Below are 22,986 nucleotides of genomic sequence, written 5' to 3' on the forward strand. Positions count from 1 at the left end.
GGTTCGTCCATATAATATAATGGACAGGTCAGCCTTAGTAAAAGAGGGGGTTTATAAGTTAATTACCTGAACAGAAAACAATAAAAGGGTTCCACCAAAGAGATTCCACAAGGAAAACAGCAGCGCAAACACAAAAGAAACTGTGGAATTGATGATCTTGTCAGAAGTAATTGCTGCTTTTTATGGGGATGGGCGGGGATGGAGGTAATTCCTTGCGGGGATGGGTGGGGACGGAGAGGATCCTGACGGGGATGGGTGGGGACGGAGAGGATCCTGGCGGGGACAGGTGGGGACGGAGAGGATCCTGACGGGGATGGGTGGGGACGGAGAGGATCCTGACCGGGACGGGTGGGGACGGAGAGGATCCTGACAGGGACGGGTGGGGATGGAGAGGATCCTGACGGGAACAGGTGGGGACGGAGAGGATCCTGGCGGGGAAGGGTGGGGATGGGTGGGATTTCTGTCCCCATGCAACTCTCTACTCAGCACCCTGGGATTGTGGTTCAAACCCCACACTGCTCCTTGTGACCCTGGGTCCTCCATAGCCCCAGGTACGTTAGATAGATTGTGAACCCACCAGGACAGAGAGGGAAAATGCTTGAGTACCTGATTGTAAAACCACTTAGATAACCTTGATAGGCGGTATGTAAAAACCTAATAAACTTGAAACTTCTTAATGAATATGCAAGAGATTATATGCCCTGTTTCCATTTTGTGCACGTATCATGTATATTCAAAGGGACTGGTTGGGAAGGCTCAAGGACTTCTCTAAGACATTGTTGGATGGGTTTCTTATTTGCCTAAAGAACACCCATAGTTCATTCATTTGTATCCCTCTTTGTACAGAGCGGGTCACAACAAATACATTCACAATAGACTAATAGAGTTACCAGGTGTCCGAATTTCCCCGGACATGTTCTCCTTTTCAGGGCGTGTCCGGGGCTCCAGACAGCTTTTCAAAACCCGGCACTTTGTCCGGGTTTTGAAAAGCTTCTATCGAATCGCCATCGGGCAGGAAGGCATCCGCGCATGCGTGGGTACCACGTGATGACATCACACGCACATGCGCATGACATCATATCGCATCCGTGCATGCCCGGATGCCCTCCTGCCCGATGAGAGCAGCCTGCGGAGCTGGGGAGGCTAGGGCAGGACTGGGGCATGACGGGGCGGGGATGGGTGGATCTGGGCAGACCTGGGGGCATATCTAGGGGGTCCGAATTTTCCAAATGGAAGTTCTGGTAACCCTAATCACAAGTAAAAAGAAACATATAAGCGACCAGTGCTCAAATATGCCACGGAGCACTCAGTTCTCATACTTCATCTTTGAAAATAAATACCTCTTTAATAATCTCTTAATATTATTCACGTTTTCCTGCTGGCATATGTACTTTGGAATCTCATTCCATTCTCGAGGGCAAAGACAGGAAAACATTCTTGCCCTAGACACTTTCAGCCTTAAAGGAAAACTTTATACCGTAGCCTATATGTGCACAAGAATGGGTGGCTAGCAATTAGTTCCTGTTGTCTTTAAATGTCCCTTGATATTATCACTATCTAATTAGCAATCAGTGTTCCGACCCATGCTCTTGGCACTGATCAATCACAAAGAAACATTTTTTTGGATTAAAACTCAAATATTTTATTTGGGGGGGGGGATGTTTATGATGTTGTCCAGACATGTCTACGCTATGTGTGGAAATCGTTAGGAAACAAGATTTTGTATATGTGATATGGAAACCACTTAGTTGTATGCGGTATATAAATTTTTAAATAAATAAATATATTTTTGGTATTGTTTCCAATATTATAGCCTTTCATTTCTAAGTTGTTTATAAGAGAATATGTGTCTGATGATAGCTGTAGAATAATTAAGCACTGTCAGAAAATTTCTATATATAATTTGGCAGAAGCTGCTGAAAGCCTCAGTCTTCTCAAGGGGAAGAATATTAAGGGAGGACATTTATCTTATTTAGGTATTTACCACCTATCAAAGTGGTTTACAATCAGGTACTCAAGCATTTTCCCTATCTGTCCCCGTGGGTTCACAATCTAATGTACCTGGGGCAATGAAGGATTGAGTAACTTGCCCAAGGGCACAAAGAGCAGTGTGGGATTTGAACCCACACCCTCAGGGGGCTGAGGCTGTTGCTCTAACCACTACACCACTCCTCCTTAGGATTCAGATAGTGAAAGTGAGGGGGAAAGTTATCAAGCTGTGTTATCGTTCTAACCCATGTTATTTGCCTATTAACACATGTTAAAAGGAGCTAATCCATGTTGCAATGCTATAACACAGTAATTTTTAGGTCACTACAAGATAAACAGTAATGAGATCATATAAGAAGCAAGTCCATGTAAAGCAGCTCATTAGTAAGCAAATTTTATAATGTGGCTTGTGATGAACACCATAAGATGTGTTATAGCTAGAAAAATGACCCTACTTCTGTCTGCCCTTACCATTGTTAACTCTAAAATGGTGCCAGTGACTCCTAGTGGTAGTCTTGCAGTACTACTGTTAGGGGGTCAGTTTCTGCAAAAGGGTTCTCAGGATGGTGGAGTAATGTTGCCTGCAAGGTGGTCCACAAGCAACATTATTCATTGAACATGGGAGTCAGAAACCTACAGTATTGAGATACTGCAGGTTGATAACATCCTAAGGTGTGGGACAAATGACTTTTACTGCACCTTGGTAATTACTCCGCTGAACTTCAGCAAGACCTGAGGAAAAATAAAAGTCTTAAGCGTAAGGGCCATAGCTTCCTACACAGTGAGTTTCTAAAGACAGTGTTTAAAGAGCTATTTAAAGAGAGACCATGTGATCTATGATTGCTTTGCTAATAGTTATAATTGTGGAAATGAAAAAAGGAATTTCCATACTTCACTTGAAAGAACTGGAAGTTAAACAAGAATGAACACAGCACAAAAATATCTCTTTTTTTTTTTGCTTTGTACCTTTGAGGCGGTGTTCTCTGTTGAATAACCATAACTGCGGCAAGTAAGAGCCTGGGATAGTTTTATTAGGAGCAAATCTAATTGCTTAATAAGCTTTGTTGAAATGCTGAAATTTGTACCTCCTTGGTCCTTTTAAGGGCAATTCTGTAACTGAGCACCTTTTGCAATACCACTTATCACTTATATGGCTCTGAAAGGCGTACACAATGCTGTTCATGTTGACATTTATAGATGGTCCCTGCTCAGAAGAGCTTACAGTCTTAACTTGGACAGACAGACATGACCTATAGGGTGGGGATGCAGAACCCAAGGTGAGAGGACTTAAGAGTCGAAAGCACTCTCGAAGAGGTGGGCTTTGGAACGGGCCTTGAACACTGCCAGAGACGGAGCCCACCGTAGGGATTCGGGCAGCTTGTTCCAAGCATAGGGCGCAGCAAGGCAGAAGGGACGGAGTCTGGAGTAGGCAGTTGAAGAGAAGGGCACAGACAGGAAGGACTTAAGCATAAAGGAAAACATAAAGGAAATAAGGTGATGCCATTTTTTGATTAGCTTTTGAAGATATGGAATGGAAGGATTAGCTTTTGAAGCAATGGAAGGATTGTTTGTGGGTTGGTTTTTTTTTAAAGAAAGTTGATTAAGGAGAAAGTGTGATTGGAATCTTGTTTTAGCTCTAATCCCTGATGCAGCCTTAGGGCGAAACACGGCCTTGTCAGGTGCTGGATTTGAAAAAACCTGCATATATCTTATTGATCTTGGTGTGCTCTTTAGTCGTGGGACAGGCTTATTTGGGGGTGCTATCCAACCCATTTGGGGGCAGGGTCTCCAAATGGATTGAAATGGCAGCTGTGCAAAAGCAGTATGGTACACAGAATTTGCCGCTCCCACCCTCCCCTTTTATAAAACCGCGAGAGCGTTTTTTTTAGCGCAGGCCAGCACACTGAATGCTCTGCACTGCTCCTAATGCTCATAGGAACTCTTATGAGTGTCGGGAGCAGCGCAGAACATTTAGGCGCTGGCCTGCGCTAAAAGTTGCTGTCGCAGTTTTGTGAAAAGGGGTGGAGAGGGAGGGGGGGGGAGAAGTAAAAGTTGGCATTTAAGTCCACCCAGAACGTAATCCCTGCTTAATCTTATCAATTTGTCATTTCGCAGTCAGGGTCTGTTCCACGAACCCGTGTCTTCACCAAGGGGCGTGTCTTGTGGACCACATCTCCAGTACATACCGCTGTGAGTGTTTGTCCTCCTGGAATGGCAGGCATTGCGAGACAGGTAAGGAACATTGTGCTCTATTTAAAAATGTCAAGGACAAAATACAGGGACTGATATCCAGTGTGGATTCTGAGATTAGAATTACAGTAGAAGGAACTGTGTGTACAGTGTTATGAAACCATAGAGCTTTGGTTTTCTCTGTGTTTAGTTTGAGTTTGTTGGATGTGGCTCAGGAGTGCATTTTGTCTGTTCCATTTGATATTATCAGCATTGTATTGTTATAGCTACGATTAACTGAAATAAGTAGAAGAATTTTGTCTGCGTATGAGAATATGCTCTCATTGTTGTTGAAATTGATATGGTGTAGTGAGCTCATGAAAAGGTTATAGAGGGGATCCATGGGAAGAATTAGGAGCTTAGCTTAAAGAGGAAGGAAGTTTAATTTAATTTTAGTCCTATCAGAGATGCTGTCAATTGTTTAGTATTATTTCTTAATTTTGTTGTGCCTCTTTTTCCTAATAATTTTCTCCCCCGTTACTTAAGGACTTACAGGGGATTTAGCTATATGACTATTTTTGATATCTGTTTTTCATGATTTTAGGTTTGTATTATAATTTGTATGTTATAGCTATTTTCTGTTTCCCGAGGCATGTAATATGTTATAAATACAATTAAAATTGAATAAATAAAGAATTTCTAGACTACAATTGGTCCAGAATACAGCTGCTAGATTGATTTTTTGGGAAACGCAAGTTTGATGCTGTGACCCCACTGGTAATCTCCACTGGCTCCCTGTATATTTTAGAATCCAGTTTAAATGTGCCTGTGTCACTTTTAAAATCCTGTGTGGTATTTTTACTCCCCTAGTTCCTTTATCTTTGAACTCTTATAGATTCTCTTTTGCAAGGGGTGATCAACAATTCAAGCTGTCCTGTCCATCTAGTAAAGGTATTATAAGAATCAAGACTCTTGGTCAATCTCTGTCTTTTAAGTTTACTCGACTTTGGAACGACCTTCCACTTCGCTTAAGAAGTTCTGGTTCCCTTCCCTTTTTTCGTAAGTCTCTGAAAACCATTCTGTTTACTAGACATTTTGGAAACTAATCTTGATAATTCTCTATATGCCCTTATTGGCCTAACTTAATCATCGTAAACCGAGTCGAGCTTTCCTGGATTGAAGTCTCAGTATACAAAACTAAGCATTAGATTAGATTAGATAGAGGATCGGGGATAATGGTGAACCTTGTGGTATGCCACAGAATGCTTGCCAATTTTTTTGAAAATGCTTCATCTTTGTAGACAAGATATTGTCTGTTTTATAGGACGTTTTTGAACTAGTTCAGGACTATTGACTATGTAGGGAGACAAGTTATGGATCTTTCATTTTTGGGAATGTTACCTGCATCTTTCTTTGAAATAAGACGTGTTTTGCGTGCTGTTACCTATTGGCCTTTCAAGCGGGTAAAGCTCAATCTTGGTTAGGTAGTTTGATTCATCAAACTAAATTATACTGTTCTTTCAGAAACCTATTTGTTCAAGAAATTCTTATCTGTGTAAGAACTATGCAATTATATCTGTCTTATGCTTATTGTATTTTTATCACTGATTGTCCAGTTCTTATCTGTAAACCGACTAGAACTCTTTCCGGTGTTGGCGGTATAGAAAATAAAGTTATTATTATTATTATTTTCCTACAATGCCTATTTCACTGAGTTTAGCCAATAATAGTTGGTGGTCAACTGAGTCGAAGGCGGCAGATATGCCAAACTGAAGGAGGATTGCCTGGTGGCCAACGCTAGTAGTATTACATTGTTCCCCCGGTCGTTCGCGGTCAGCTTTGACACGCAGCTCCTGATTGGATAAGGCCCGACTTAGTGCAGGAAGAGGCGGTCGGAGCGTACCGCGAGTGATTTCCTGCACTTGCGGCACTTCGGCTGCTCTCTCCTGCCTCTCCCGTTGCCCTCTCCTTGTTGGCGGTTCACAGTCGGAAAATACAGCGAATGACCGGGACCGTGAACCGCCACTGCGAACGACCGGGGGAACACTGTACCATAATATGTATGTATTTATGTTACATTTGCATTTCACCAAACGAACAAATGGTCTAGGTGGGTTATAGTAGATGGGACTGTGAGTGGAGGGTTAGTCCTAGTAGATAGGACACCAAGTTTGATGTTTAGGGAAGCCTGGTTCAGATCTCACTGATGCTCTTTGTGATCTTGGGCAAGTCACTTAACCCTCAAGTCCAAAAATTAGAGTGTGAGCCTTCCAGAGACAGGGATAGATCTAGTGCACCTAAATGTAACTCACCCTGAGCTGCTACTGAAATGGGTAGGAACAAAATATCATTATCTCTAAGGCATACAACAGTGGATGCATGGGTCATCCATGCATTCCACGACCTTTGAAGGTGATTTGCTGTGCCAAAAGTGGTGTAATGATGATGTCCAAACTGCTTAAATGTAGCTCCAAAATGCAGAACACTGTCCCGGGATCTCTAAAAATAATCCTGATGGCCTGTCCAGCTCTGCTAACGTGATGGTGTATGTCCATGTGCTCTATGTATAGCACCCGTGGGTCTGTTGGACAAAAGTAGGCTGGGGCCAGACACTTTCAGCTCTGCAGATGATTGCTCTCTTTATTCAACTGATAATCATTTTATATGCTGGTTTGACATTTCTCTTTCTTCCTTTTATTCAGATGTAGATGAATGTCTTTCTAATCCTTGTCCATCGCAGGCCACGTGCATCAACACACAAGGCTCTTTTACCTGCAAGTGTTCTGTTGGCTATCAGCTACAGAAAGGAACAGAATGTAGTTTGGGTAATATGCCATGAATCGACATCTACCAGAACCCTATTCACTGCCTGCTGTGAACTGTGCACTTCACCATCTGGCTGGCATCTTCACAACTTGACAGTGGATCACCTTCATACCAAATTTTTTTGTTGTTGATCCCTTATATACTTATCTGCTGTATTTGAAACTTCAGCTTCTTGTGGAGGATATTACTAGAAGAGGGGACCTCTAACCCCTTAAACATACACTAACCCAATATTCTCAAAAGCCCCCAACAGACTGGGTTTCCAGGATATTATACATCCTTCCAATTAATTGGTCTAAGAACCTAGTTAATTTACATATTTGGTTCTTCTAGAAGCCAGACCTCTTGAGAAGTCATAAGGACCAAACTTTAGAACCATGGCATTAGCCTAAAGGGCCTTTAGGTCTGGGCAATCAAACTTGATTTTATTAGACCTGACATAGGCCGTGTTTTGGCAAATCCACCTGCGTCAGGGGTCAATTGCTGAGTTATCATAAAATACGCAATCATATGTAGAAGCAACTTATCGAATGTGGAGTACACCGCAGGTCTTCAGTTGAAACATGGCAATACACATGCGCATACTCTTAATTTTGGCGTGATGAGAATGCTGTTTCATTTACAACTCGTTCTAGCTTGGTGGGGTGGTATTCGCCATTTTTTTATTATTATAAGTTTCAATTGAAGACCTGCAGTGCACTCCGCATTCGATAAGTCGTTTCTGCATCTGATTGTGTATTTTATAATAACTCAGTGATTGACCCCTGACACAGGCAATTTTGTCAAAACAAGGCCTGTGTCAGGTTTAATAAAATCAAGTTTGATTGCCCAGACCTGAAGTCCTTTGTGCTTTTTTCTTCTTTTTGTGTGGCTTATAGTTTGGTTCCCTCTTTGTCTTGCTATATTAGCCTAATAAAGAAATCCTTTCTACTCAACCTAGGGTGAAGCTAAGGGTGAACCTTGGTAGGATATACTCGCCAACTCCCACCCACCCCCATTTTAGGGTTAGGCCTTCCCAGCCAGTGGCAGTGGTACAGGTCAATGAAGGGAACAGTAGGTGTTTTAAACTTCTGCAGTGCTCACACATGTTAACCTCAGATGCCACCAAAATACCAGTCCTGTCCAGGTCACTGTAGTCAGTTACCACATTGGTTTTCCTTTTTAAAACTTTTCACTTCGATGGGCTCACACAGGACACCCACGTGAGGAACTACAATATGTAACACGATTTATATTCCTTGGCAATAAGTGTAATTTCCTAACTGCTCATGCCTAAAAAGTATAGAAAATATCTGTTATCTCCATAAAACTATGCTTTTGTGACCAGGATAGTCAAATTTTGCAATTTACCTATTTAAAATGTGAAAACGACAATTTTTCATTTTTTCATGGAACGTTCTTCCGGAGTCTGTCATAGGGGAAAACACCCTCCAGGGATTCAAGACAAAGTTAGACAAGTTCCTGCTGAACAAGGACGTACCCTGATAGAGATTGTCTCAGTCAGGGCGCTGGTCTTTGACCAGAGGGCCACCGCGTGAGCGGACTGCTGGGCTGACCCAGCAGCGGCAATTCTTATAAAGTCATAAAAAGCAATATATGAATCACAATTATTGTTTAACAGTTCCTCCCTTCTATTCCTTTTTACATATTACTTTAATTCATTTAGATATCATTTACATAGATGGTGCTCCAATCTGTAAAGTTAGGAATTTCTATGAAATATTCTACATGTTTCTCTCCTCTCCACTCCTTCCTGTCCTCCATAGTCCTCCCTACCCTCTTCTAACTCCTTCCTCTGTAATGTCGCCTAGAGCTTGTATAGGTATGTGCGACGCACAAATGGAAGAAATAAATAAATTTAATTAATTAACATGTATTTATATTGAAGTTATACAAACATGACCACAGAAGATTTAGAAGTGAGTAGTTTTTTTGAGATTTGTGATTACATTGTAAGTCAGTTTCATGAATCAGCCCCAAGATGTCGTCTCCCATCATGTTCTCATTATATTGTCCTTAGTAGCGGCATTCGAAGTCCAGTATATCCTAGTGGAAGCGCTCACCTTGCTCCTTTGAGTATGCTCCCACGTTTTCCATGAATGTCTCAAGATGAGCATCAAGGACATGGACTTTGAGAGACATCCAGACATCCTTCAACCCATTTTACTGTAATTCTTTACCAGATTCTCAACCAACTCCATGTGGTGTTTGGCTTTGTGATTGCCCAGGAAGCGTTTCCAAGCTGTTTTCTCCTTCCTAGTTAGCTTCTTTGGAAATTCCTTGCACTCCAGGATTTTCTTCATCTGTGGCTCAGTGAAGACACCAGCTTTGACCTTTGCCTCAGACAAATTAGGGACGATGTCTTGAAGGTACCTGAAGGCTGCCGAATCCTTTTCTAGACCTCTGACAAATTGTTTCATTATGCCCAATTTGATGTGCAGTGGTGGCATTAGCACCTTCCGGGGGTCCACCAGTGGTTCCCATTTGATGTTGTTTTTTTTTCCACAGACAACTCGGTCCACTTTGGCCAGTCCCGCCTTTGGTATGTGCCTTTGTGTCCCTGCTGTCCCAAAAGCAGAGATAGCAGGGAAACTTGGTAAAACTGTCTTGGAGATCCATTAGGAATGGCACCATTTTGAAGTCTCTAATGACCTCCCAGCCGTACTCATCATACTTCAAGGTGCCTAGTAAGGTCTTCATGATGGTGTAATCCTTGAGGTGGACTGAGTGAGCCAGTAGAAAAGCAGGTACTTGTTCCCATTATGGGGCAACACAGCTTTGATCTTCCTGGATGAGCTGTCAATGAAGAGGTGCAACTCATTCGGGTTACAGGCAGTTTCAATTGGCTTAAATAAACTGGACACATTGTGGCAGAATTAGAGCCCTTCTTGATGGATGAAGAAGGTGGAAAAAGCTTGGTGACGCTTCCTTTGATCTGTGACTTGCACACTTACATCCGACAAGTTCCACTGCTTGAGCCTAGACAACGAAAGCTTGGCATTAGACTTGGTGAGACCAAGATCTCTGATCAAGTCATTGAGGTCTTTTTAGTTTGGATAGTATTGGTTTCTCTCATCAGCTGCACCGCTGATATTGTAATGGATCTACAATGTCTCCTTTACTCTCTGACTTGCTGCTCTCTTCTGAAGACAGCTGCTCTCTCTCTGGGGGAGTGGATATGGGGAGCTCAGGGCAATGTGGCACTGGGGCGATGGATGAAGGAATGACTGGATAAGTGACTGCAGAAGCATGCTTGCCAGTTAGACGTTTGGAAGGGTCCACCATGCAGAAATAGCAGTTGCTTGAGTGGTCAGTGGGTTTCCACCAAATTCTTGGGATAGCAAACTTCATGGCTCTTTTCCTCTCAGTACCATCCTGTAGAACAAAATGAAATATAGTAAATTTATTTCACATAAGACTAATGTGAACAAGATTCTCGCAACATATTTCATATATGATATATTTTCAAATAACACCGACAATTTTAAAATTTAAATATTTTTAAAACTAAAAAACATTCTAAGAAATTTTATAGCAGAAATTTCCGCCATCCTATTCAGAATCAAAACTGTCTTGCCTTCTAGAGTTTGGGGGCAGTGCTTGTATTTGAAGTGAGGTGCACAAGGTTTGTCTTGATCTCCATCAGGCATGCCAAAATTTGCCTTGTAAGCATTGCACATCTTAGCAGATGCTTCTGAGGAGTACTTTTTCCCTCGTCTTGACAAATTGGCCGCATACATAGCAAAATGCATCTGCCAGATGTTTGCAGCCTCTGCATGCCTTCTAAATCAATGCAGATATGTTACCACAGACAATTGGAACCGAATTGAGCTGGTGAGCTTAAGATCTCTATAATTATACTGCACTACTATTGATGGAAAGTTCTAGAAGGTTCTTGAAGCTACTCTAAGGGGCCCTTTTACTAAGGCCTATGGCCAACATTAGCGCAGCAGGCGTCTACCACCTGCAAAAAAGGTCAGTTTTAAAATATCAATGTCCTGACCACAAAAGCAAAGTTCGAGGGGAATAATAGCCATTTTCTATACGTTTGTGGCATAGGCAATTAAGAAAGGACACTTATTACCCAGGAACAAATAAATAAAATTTTGTTACAAAGAACTCTCAACCCTTTCCTTCACATTTTAAACCAGTTACTCCATCACAAGGTGATGCTTTGCAGATAACAGCTCTTTTTCTAATTTTTAGTAAGAACGTTTATCGGCCACATTATATTACCCAGAGACCTTCTCAACAGCACCAGTGGAAAATATTCAGAGCTTCATAAGATTGAAGATGACGCACTGCAGATGGTGAGCGACTCCCAGCGTTCTGTAGACAGAAGCCTTCTAAAATGTCTTCCCTCAGCCTGGCTTTCCTTCATTAATCTCTCTGGCTTTCAAATGCTTTTTTCTTTGATATGCTTCCAGCACGAGGGGAGAGAAACATCCGCGGAATGATAATATCATATGTAGGAAGCACACGGAGAGTGTGAAACACATATGCCCTTCGCTCAGCACTGCTCCTTTGCTGGCAGGCATCCTCCCTCTCTTGGTGTGAGCACGCTGGTCCTCTCTGGTGCTCAGACCCAATCATTTTGGCTGAGGGAATCCAAACTGAGATCGTTCCTATGCTGCAGTACCTACCGTGTTTCCCCGAAAATAAGACAGTGTCATATTAATTTGGGGTCAAAAAAATACATTAGGGCTTATTTTCGGGGGATGTCTTATTTTTTTTCATGTACAACAATCATTTCTCCCTTCATCTCCAACACCCCAATTCTTCCTCTTTCCTTTCTCCTCGCCCCTCCCCACATGTGTAGCATCTTTCCTCCCCTCTCACCCATCCCCTTGTGCAGCATCTTTCTATCCCTCCCTCCCATCCCCTTATGCAGCAGAACCCCACCGACCCTCCCACCGTGAGACTGACATACCTCTGCTCCGAGGCCTCCAAAAACAGCAGCACCGGCAGCGCTCTGAACGGGCTGCTTCGTGGTCTTCCCCGCCGGGGCCAAGCTTTCCCTCTGCAGCATCTTTCCCCACTGATCCTCTCACTGTGACAGGGCAGAGGGAAAGCCCCAACGGGGAATACCATGAAGCAGCCCGTTCAGAGCGCTTCCACCGCTGCTGCTTTAGGAGGCCTCAGAGTGGAGGTATGTCAGGTCTCACTGGGGTAGGGGGTCGCTGAATTCAGAGTCTGATTTCTTTGGTGAATCAAGCAGCACTACAGAGATGAAGTCGTGGACATTTGGGGGGGGGCGTCGGGGGTCAATCTTAACTAGGGCTTATTTTTAGGATAGATCTTATTTTTGGGGAAACAGGGCAGGTACTGGCCTTCACCAGAAGCAGTACTGGAGATAATTTTCAGGTGAGAGTTTGATGAAAAAAAAAAAAAGGCGCCATTTCTCCAGTTTACAAAAAATCCAGGAGACTCCAAATTTATATATACTCGAATATAAGTTGAATCCCCCATTTCCCCCCCAAAAGGAGGAAAAATGGTTTGCTCGAATATAAGTCGGATGGCTTAATATTCAAGTGTCCTGCTCTGCCAGGTTCTGCACTCAGACCCCTCCCTGCCAAGTTCTGCACCCAGCCCCCTTCCCTCCCTGCCCTGCACTCAGTCCCATTCCCTACCAGGCTGTGAACCAAGCCCCCCTCCCTGCTAGGCTCTGAACACTGTCCCACCTTCCTTCCCTGTACCCTCTTCCCCCTAAAAAGAGCCAACCTAATCAGTGATGTCACAATGGCTTGATTGTCCCTTATTCCCCTCTGCCCTGTAACCCAGCCAGCAGATTAACCCTTCCCCTTTACTTAAATCACCTAGTGATAGGCCGGGACAGGAGGGATCCCTCCCGTCTCCTGCCACGGCGGACACTAATAATTACTAGCCTTCCTCCTTCCCTCCCTCGAGTACCTGTTCCCTGGTGGTCCAGTTGTATCCCGAGCTGAAATCCTCCCGAAGATTGTAAATGTAGTAGCCAGCGGCACACCCGGGCTGGCACGCAGCAGCGAGCTTTTTGTGCTGCCGGCTGGCCCTGCACCACTCCTTGATAGGCTGCCGCGAGAATCGCGAATCCCGCAAGAACTTACTGCAGCCTATCAAGGAGCGGTGCAGGTCCGGCCAGCAGCACAAAAAGCTACAATGCTGCGCGCATTAAACGCTAACATCTCCATAGAGTTTGCATTAGTATTTTTAGTTTAGTGCGTCGCGCTAATCTTGAGTGTACACTAAAAACGCTAGTGCACCTTAGTAAAAGGAGCCCTTAGCCTTACACTGCTAGCTGTGTTCCCTTTAAGCGGTGTGGATGCCCTCTGTCTATTTTTCTGCCAGTGGGGGAGGGGAGTGCTGTTTTAATATCACATTTTCAATAAAAATGTGGCTATAAATTAGGCTAGCCCTAATGAATATGCATGGAGAAGATTTGCATGCTTGTCACATCCATTATATGCAAATCTCTATCATGCATATTCATTAGGGCTAGCCTGAAAACCCGATTGGCCTGGTGGTCCTCCAAGACAGGGTTGGGAACCCTGCTCTAAATGATGCCTGTAGTTCCACAACCTCTTCCCTACTTCCACTTTTTTGGAGCGGGACCACATTGGCCCTTCTTCAGTCCTCAGAAACCATACCTGTCTAGAAAAGCATTGAAAAAGTCAGCCAGTGAGGCTGCCAGAACCTTCTTGAGTTCCTCCAGTACTCTCAGATGTATGCCATCTGGCCCCATCACTTTGTCTATCTTTAGTTTAGCTAGCTCCTCATGAATAGAGTTTTCTGAAATTGGGTTAAGGTCTACCACACATCCATTCTTATTAGCATCTATGTTCTGCGGTCCTACTCCTGACCCTTTGTCTCTGAACACAGAACAGAAATATTTGTTGAGCAATTCCGCTATGTTCTTATCAGCTTCTTCATATCATTCCCTTCATCTTTAAGCCTCATAATGCCACTTTTGCACTTCCTCCTCTCACATATTTCAAGAATGTCTTGTCTCCAAATTTTACTTTTTTGGCTATTTCTTCTTCCATCGCCAGTGCTTGTCTGACTTCTTTACTAGCTGCTCTTAGCTTTTCTAGGTGTTGCAGCCTCTCGTCTTCTTTCTGCAGTGCCTTGTAGGCTAACCTCTTTTCCCTAATTGGTGAGGGTTGCCAAGTTCTACAGAAATCCAGAGGACCTGCCTGTTCCTAGTGATTGAAAACACAGTATTGAAACACCACCCCCTAGTGGCAGCAATGCAGTTGGAGGACTCCTGATCTACTTAGAGGAAACATTGAAAATTTGCTAACATATACCCTCCAGAATGCTAATATTTGTGTAATTGTACGCACAGTGTTTTAAACACTGACCTGCCAGTTTTCTCTAGGACCACAATGGCTTCCAGAATTCTGCACCTGTTCTGGGTGTGAAAATAAAGACTAATAAGAGTTCAATTATTTTTATACAGTTGAACGCATCTCTCGTGATGTTAGACGGCTATTATGGATCGTCAATCACCGAGACACGGTAAATTGCAAACTTTGACTCTTAATATCAAAAGGGTTTATGAGGTTGAAATTATGATTTCTGAAAAATTTCACTTTGGGTTTTTTTTTTTTCAGATTGGCCAAATATCTCATTATTTCCATTCAGAACCTGTTTTCGGTAGATTCTAGCGTGGCTGCCTCTGATGTCTTAACCAGTGTGAAGAGCTATTTGAAGGCTTGTAGGGCCACAAGTGAAAACTCTGAGAGCTGTCAGTTCATAGAACATGTTCAGTTCTTCTATCAAGGTAGGGAAACAATTATTTAAGTTATTTATTTAAAACATTTATTTAAAAAACAGTATTTTAGCCCGTTACATTAACGGGTGCTAGAATATATGTCTGTCTGTCTTTATTTCTGTCTCTCTCTCTCTGTCCCGCTATCTTTGTTTCTGTCTGTCTCTCTCCCTGGCCCCCTTTGTCTGTCTGTCTTTCTGTGTCTCTCCCTGTCCCTGCGTCTTTCTTCTTTTCTTTCTGTCTCCCTTCCTCCCGCTGGTGCTAGAATATATGTCTGTCTTTCTTTCTGTTTCTCTCCCTACCCCTGTCTTTTTCTTTCTGTCTCTCTTCCTCCCGCTGTCTTTCTTTCTGTCTCTCTCCCTCCCTGGCCTCCTTTGTCTGTCTGTCTTTCTCCCTGCCCCTGTCCCTGTGTCTTTCTTCCTATCTCCTTCCCTACTTCCCTGTGCAGCAACTGCAGCATTCCCTCTCTCTCCATTTCCCTGTGCATCATAATTTTTTCCCTCAGTCTAGCTTCCCCTGCCCCTCCTATACTCACTACTTTAAACTTCGACCCGGCCTGTAGGTCAGGGGTTTCTCGGGCTGACCGCCACCCGCTGCTGGTGGCTCCGTGCTCGCCTGGCGCGGCCTGCAGCTGCCGACAGCCGCCACGGCCTGCAGCTGCCGACAGCCACCGCGGTCTGCAGCTGCCAACAGCCGCTGCGGCCGACATCCGCCTCGGGGGAAGAGAGAAAGAGAGAGAGATTCGCACGCATGCGCACTCCTACCTGTGGTGCCCTACAGCACACAGAAAACGGGAGCACGCAGGTGGGAGTGCGCATGCGTGGCTTAGTGTTTTATTATATTAGATATAATGCTCATTGTGGAATACAAAGCAAGATAAATAAAAATCTAGACAGATGATAAATAGTTTTTAAACTGTATACAAATTGTGCAGGAGGACCTTGTGACACTGCAAAACTGGGTGTCCAAATGGCAGGTGAAATTTACCCCCTTTTCTGAAGCCGCGTTAGGCTTTTTTATCGTTGGCCGTGGTGGTATTAGCTCTGACGCACATAGAATTCCTATGAACGTCGGAGATAATACCGACGTGGCCAGCGATTAAAAAAAGCCTAACGCGGCTTCGAAAAAGGGAGATTCATGTGGAAAAGTACAAAGTGATGTACATAGGGAAGGATCCATGATGCTAAGATCTACAATAAAAGTCACCTGCCCAGGAAAAGGATCTGGGTGTCACGATACGTTGAAACTTTCTGCTCAATGTGCAGCGGCAGCTAAGAAGGCAAACAGAATGTTAGGAATTATTAGGAAAGGAATGGAGAAGAATATCGTAACGTCTTTGTGTGGCTCCGTGGTGAGACCACGTCTTGAAAATTGTGTGCGATTTTGGTCACCACATCTCAAAAAAGATATCAAGGAATTAGAAAAGGTGACGAGAGGAGCAAACACAATGACAGAGCTGGAACGATTCTCCTAGGAGGAAAGGTTAAAGGGCTCTTCAGTTGATGGGGAGACACGATAGAGGTTTGTAAAATCCTAAGTGCAGTGGAATGGGTAAATACAAAACAGTTGTTTACTTTCAAAAAGAACAAAGACTGGGCAACATGCCATGACATTATAAAGTAGTACATTTAAAACCAATATGAGACAATGCTTTTTGATTCAATGCATAGTTAAGCTCTGGAAATCATTACTGGAGGATGTATGAAAGCAGTTAATGTAGCTGGATTTAAAAAAAAAATATTTGAACACATTCTTAGAGATAAAGTCCACAAACCATTGCTAAGGTAGATCTGGGGAAAGCCACTGCTTATTCCTGATAGTAAACAGCATGGAGTTTATCTACTTTTTGGGACTCTGCCAGGTACTTGTGACCAGAATTGGTCACTGTGGGAAACAGGATGCTGGTTTAGATAAGAACATAAGCGTTGCCATACTGGGACAGACCAAAGGTTCATCAAGTTCAGTATCCTGTTTCCAACAGTGGCCAACCCAGGTCCCAAGTACCTGGCAGAAACCCAAAGAGTAGCAACATTCCAGAACTGAGATTGTGATGTCATGATGCCTCATTCCACCAATGTCTTAAGAGCCAGCCTCACCAGTGATGTCACAACAGCTTGATTGTCCTATTCAAGACAAAGTTAGACAAAGTTCATGTACAGGGCCATGGTGAGACCTCATCTGGAGTACTGTGTGCAATTCTGGAGGCCACATTACAGTAAAGATGTGCGCAGAATTGAATCGGTTCAGCGGACGGCCACCAGGATGATCTCGGGGCTCAAGGGTCTCTCGTACGAAGAGAGACTGAACAAATTGCAGCTCTACACTCTCGAGGAACGTAGGGAGAGGGGGGACGTGATCGAAACATTTAAGTACCTCACGGGACGTGTTGAAGTGGAAGATGATATTTTCTTTCTCAAGGGACACTCGGCCACAAGAGGGCACCCGCTCAAACTCAGGGGCGGAAAATTTCATGGCGACACCAGAAAGTATTTCTTCACAGAGAGAGTGGTTGATCATTGGAACAAGCTTCCAGTGCAGGTGATCGAGGCAGACAGCGTGCCAGACTTTAAGAATAAATGGGATACCCATGTGGGATCCCTACGAGGGTCAAGATAAGGAAATTGGGTCATTAGGGCATATACAGGGGGTGGGTAAGAAGAGTGGGCAGACTTGATGGGCTGTAGCCCTTTTTTGCCGTCATCTTCTATGTTTCTAAGTTCCTGCTGAACCGGAACGTCCGCAGGTAAGGCTGGACTCATTTAGAGCACTGGTCTTTGACCTAAGGACTGCCGCGTGAGCGGACTGCTGGGCACAATGGACTACTGGTCTGACCCAGCAGCGGCAATTCTTATGTTCTTATATGTTCTTATGTTCTTGACTCATATAAGAACATAAGAATTGCCATACTGGGCCTGACCGAAGGTCCATCAAGCCCAATGTCCTGTTTCCAACTGTGGCCAACTCAGGTCCCAAGTACCTAGCTGGATCCCAAGTAGCAAAACAGATTCTTTGCTGCTTATCCTAGGAATAAGCAGTAGATTTCCCCAAGCCATCTCAATAATGACCTATGGACTTATTATCCCTTAGGAAATGATCCAAACCTTTTTTAAACCCTGCTAAGCTAACTGATTTCACCACATTCTCTGGCAGTGAATTCCAGAGTTTAATTACACTTTACGTGATTAAATATTGTCTCTGGTTTGTTTTAAATCTACTTAGTAGCTTCATCGCATGCCCCCTAGTCCTAGTATTTTTAGAATGCGTAAACAAGCGATTCACATCTACCTTTTTCCACTGCACTCAGTATTTTATAGACCTCTATCATATCACCCCTGAGCCATCTCCTCTCCAAGCTGAAGAGCCCTAGCCACTTTAGCCTTCATCCCATCCCTTTTAGCATTTTCATCACCCTTTTCTGTACCTTTTCTAATTCTGCAATATTTTTTTTGAGATATGGTGACTAGAATTAGACCAGCGGTCTCAAACTTGTGGTCCGTGGTCTGTTTTGCAGCCCGTGGTCTGGACGCAATGATGGCGTGTTTAGTTTCTGGCTGGCTCCCTTGCTGCACTTCATTTTTTACCTCATGTAAAATTGTCATTTCTTTAATAAGACATTAACTATTTTTTCTGCGGCCCTCCAAGTACCTACAAATCCAAAATGTGGCCCTGCAAAGGGTTTGAGTTTGAGACCACTGAATTAGGCAGTATTCAAGGTGTGGCTGTACCATAGAGCGATTCAAGGGCTTTATAATATTTTCACCTTTGTTTTCCATTCTTTTCCTGATAATGCCTAACATTCAATTTGCTTTCTTAGTCAGAGATATTTGGTCTGACCTAGTAGGGCAATTTGTACGGTCTTATGTTCTATCAGAGAGCCAGTAACATCAGTACTCCAATTGTAGAGTCTGTTCTTGCATTTGACAGCCTGTGCAGGCTAGTCTGGCTGAAAGGAAATGGGAATAGGAAGTTTTCTGTCTTTGTGTCCTAGTTTCCATGGGTTCATCATTCTACTAATAATTGAATCTACCTCCAGTACCATTTTCCAAAAGCTGGCTTGAAGACAGAAACTGAGGAAGAAAAGGTTTTATGTGAAGTTCTGAAATGCCATCCATTTAGATATTTTTGTCATGATTTTCTGGTAGGGAGGAATCTGCAGCTAAACACACATAGGTGTTTGGTTGGCTGCTTTCGCTTCAACAGTGAAACAGAGAAAAAGGTCACAAAGTGACCAGCAGATGGTGCTGTTCCAGGACTATACGACCCCTGCAGCTACCCTTAGGGGTCCTTTTATCAAGCTGCGGTAGGAGTTTAACGCAGGTTAAACTGCCTGCATTGAGCAGGCGTTAGTTGTTTAGCCGGCCGCGGGGGTTAGCGCGTGATGAAATGTCCGACGCGCTAACTAACCCCACTAGCGTGGCTTGATAAAAGGACCCCATAGTCATACTTGGTCTTCTCCATAGCATTGAACCAGCCTAGCCATAAACCCATCAGTGCTATAATATATTCATAGGATGAAGTTAAGAGGCGATAGGCTCAAGAGTATTCTAAGGAAATACTTTTTTACAGAAAGGGTGGTAGATGCATGGAACAGTCTCCCGGAAGAGATGGTGGAGACAGAGACTGTGTCTGAATTCAAGAGGGCCTGGGACAGGCACGTGGGATCTCTTAGAGAGAGGAAGAGATAATGGTTAATGTGGATGGGCCATTTGGCCTTTATCTGCCATCATGTTACTATGTTTCTATAATCATAAAGTTCTATGACATCACAATGCAGGTGTAAAGAGCCTTAGCTAATAGGGAGAGGAGATGCAAATATTAAGAGCCTTAACCAATAGGGAGAGGAAGAGATAATGGTTACTGTGGATGGGCCATTTGGCCTTTATCTGCCATCATGTTACTATGTTTCTATAATCATAAAGTTCTATGACATCACAATGCAGGTGTAAAGAGCCTTAGCTAATAGGGAGAGGAGATGCAAATATTAAGAGCCTTAACCAATAGGAGAGGAAGAGATAATGGTTACTGTGGATGGGCCATTTGGCCTTTATCTGCCATCATGTTACTATGTTTCTATAATCATAAAGTTCTATGACATCACAATGCAGGTATAAAGAGCCTTAGCCAATAGGAAGAGGAGATGCAAATATTAAGAGCCTTAGCCAATAGGGAGAGGAAGAGATAATGGTTACTGTGGATGGGCCATTTGGCCTTTATCTGCCATCATGTTACTATGTTTCTATATTACTACCAATAGGGATAAATATGAATCTATAATTGTGATAATATACTAAATAACTACTTTTATATCACAAAACAAAAAATATTTTTTTATTTTATAAATATACTCATATAAATTTTTTAAATAGTGCTCAGACCCACAACCTTAAGTGTGTAAGTGTATAAAACAAAACACAGGCTGCCCTCAGACCATCATAGCACCATTATTGTCTGAACCACCAGATATCTTTAATAATAAACTTCTTTAATAAAAGCTAAATGGACTTATCTTTTATGGTGGTAAATTTGCATTTGAAGGTCACGTAACAGGCAGCTCCGTGTTATAAAGTGCTTGTGCCAATCATAAAAGACTCCTGGAAGCCATAAAGTACAAATTTAGCCACAAAGGAGGGACCAACCCTGGTGGCTAAATTAAGATATCCCTTCCTGAGGAAGCACTCATTGCGAAACTCGAGTAGAAGGGAGGATTTGTACTTTATGGCTTCCAGGAGATTTTTATGATTGGCACAAGCACTTTATAACATGGAGCTAGCTGCCTGTTACGTGACCTTCGAATGCAAATTTACCACCATAAAAGATAAGTGCCAGTGACTGGCTTTGAATATACAGGGCTTTTTGGCTGGCTGCTAAACTTATCTGGTAAGCTCTGAATATTGCCAGTTGTCATGCAATATAGCAGATTAAGATTTAGCCACTAACCACGAATAATCAGTGGAGATTACCAGTTATCTCACGTTGAAAGTTAGCCGGTTAAACACTGTTTAACTCAGGGGTGTCAATGTCCCTCTTTGAGGGCCGCAATCCAGTCAGGTTTTCAGGATTTCCCCAATGAATATGCATGAGATGTATTTGCATGCACTGCTTTCATTGTATGCTAATAGATCTCATGCATATTCATGGGGGAAATCCTGAAAACCCAACTGGTCAGCGGCCATTTCTGGCTTGTTAAATAGCTTTGAATGTCGGGAGGGAGGAGGGATTAATGTATAATTAAGTCTTATTTTTATGTACAGTACGATGTGTGTGTTTCTACTGTTTCTCTGGAATTACTTTTAAATATAAATGTCTTTTTCTAATCCTTAAACCGCTCCAAAGAGTCTTCTTCCCTGAAGTAGGAAAAGGACCTTTTTTGAACTTTGTTTGGGACTAGAGAATGACACGGGGACAAAGTTTTCCCCGTCTCTGCAGGAACTCAATTTCCCTGTCCCGTCCCTGTGAGTTTTGTCACTGTCCCTGCCCCATTCCTTTAAGCTCTGTCTTAACTACACAAGTCTCGAACACTTATGATTTTAAAGTGTTTGAGGCTTGTGCAGATGAGGACGGAGCTTAGGCATTGGTGGAATGAGGCATTATGACATCACAATCTGAGCTCTAGAATGTTGCCATTTATGATTTTAAAGTGTTTGAGGCTTGTGCAGATGAAGACGGAGCTTAGGCATTGGTGGAATGAGGCATTATGACATCACAATCTGAGCTCTAGAATGTTGCTACTTATGATTTTGAAGTGTTTGAGGCTTGTGCAGATGAGGACGGAGCTTAGGCATTGGTGGAATGAGGCATTATGACATCACAATCTGAGCTCTAGAATGTTGCTACTTATGATTTTGAAGTGTTTGAGGCTTGTGCAGATGAGGACGGAGCTTAGGCATTGGTGGAATGAGGCATTATGACATCACAATCTGAGCTCTAGAATGTTGCCATTTATGATTTTGAAGTGTTTGAGGCTTGTGCAGATGAGGACGGAGCTTAGGCATTGGTGGAATGAGGCATTATGACATCACAATCTGAGCTCTAGAATGTTGCCATTTATGATTTTAAAGTGTTTGAGGCTTGTGCAGATGAGGACGGAGCTTAGACATTGGTGGAATGAGGCATTATGACATCACAATCTGAGCTCTAGAATGTTGCTACTTATGATTTTAATGTGTTTGAGGTTTGTGCAGATAAGGACGGAGCTTGCAGGAATGGAGCAGGGACAAGAAAAGAACTCACCGGGACAGGACAGGAAAATGAGTTCCTGCGGGGAAGGGGAAAAATTTGTCCCTGTGTCATTCTCTATTTGGAACAAGTACATAGGATCTCTAAAGGAGAGGAAGGGAGAGTAGGTGATACAGATGGGCAGACTAGCTAGGCCATATGGTCTTTATCTACCTTCATTTCTCTCTTGATTCCTTTAGGTCTGTTCATGTTTATCCATCGTTTTTTCTTTTCCAAGCTGAAAAAAAAAAATGCAGATGTAGGTGGATTTATTACTATTTCCCAATGAATATGGAAGGTGTGTACACAGATGGAGCTGTGGTACACTCCCCAGTGCATGCTTTTACCATAACCCAGCTTCATTGTGTCCTTAGGGGTCCCCAACTAGTTTGAGGTTTATGCGAAAGGTTAATCTGATCCTATGTCTGCCCCTGCTACACACAATTAGAATCTCGTTTTTCTTAGGGAACCAATAGGAAAATCAAGCTGCAGGTAGCTGGGCAAACAAGGACTGGATCAATCTGTCCAGTAAATCTGGAATCAATTGGCAACCCTACGTTCCGCCACTTTTGTGTGCACTAGACAAATGAAAGGTTAATCTAGCAGAATGATAGCTTTGGAATTCAAAGGCACAATTGGGTGTTCCCCGAAGCAGCCAAAACCCAAATTATCTCCTATAAAGGCCCCCACCCCCTACCACTCATGCTTTTATCTTCTCTGCTCTGTTTCAGCCGGAGGTCTGTGCAGCCTGCAGTACCCAGATTGTGATAACGAAACCTCTGAATGCACTGACACTTACGGCATTGCCCAGTGCCAATGTAAACCAGGCTACTTCAAATACAACAAGCTGGACCGCTCCTGCCGAGGTAACTGCCTCTCCTTTCCACACTGCCTTGATTTTACCTTGCATTCCCATGCTTATAAGAAGTCTCAGTACTGGTACTCAGTACTCAGTACTCAGTACCCAGGTCTTTTGAGATTATAACTAGAGAATGACATAGGGACAAATTATGCCCCGTCCCTGTGGGAAATCATTT

At 43.2% G+C, this 22,986-nt stretch overlaps 1 protein-coding gene across 2 annotated transcripts in view; it reads left to right on the plus strand.

Moving 5' to 3' along the window:
- HEG1 (heart development protein with EGF like domains 1) overlaps positions 1-22,986 on the plus strand; it is an 80,446-nt gene that overhangs the window by 43,387 nt on the left and 14,073 nt on the right. For both annotated transcript variants that reach the window (XM_033944686.1, XM_033944685.1), the window contains exons 3-8: positions 4,105-4,221; positions 6,861-6,983; positions 11,191-11,294; positions 14,423-14,481; positions 14,577-14,746; positions 22,681-22,815. In XM_033944686.1, the coding sequence (XP_033800577.1) occupies positions 4,105-4,221; positions 6,861-6,983; positions 11,191-11,294; positions 14,423-14,481; positions 14,577-14,746; positions 22,681-22,815 (708 nt within the window). The remainder of the gene's footprint in view (positions 1-4,104; positions 4,222-6,860; positions 6,984-11,190; positions 11,295-14,422; positions 14,482-14,576; positions 14,747-22,680; positions 22,816-22,986) is intronic.

Source organism: Geotrypetes seraphini, chromosome 5, assembly GCF_902459505.1.
Source record: "Geotrypetes seraphini chromosome 5, aGeoSer1.1, whole genome shotgun sequence".
NCBI lineage: Eukaryota > Metazoa > Chordata > Amphibia > Gymnophiona > Dermophiidae > Geotrypetes > Geotrypetes seraphini.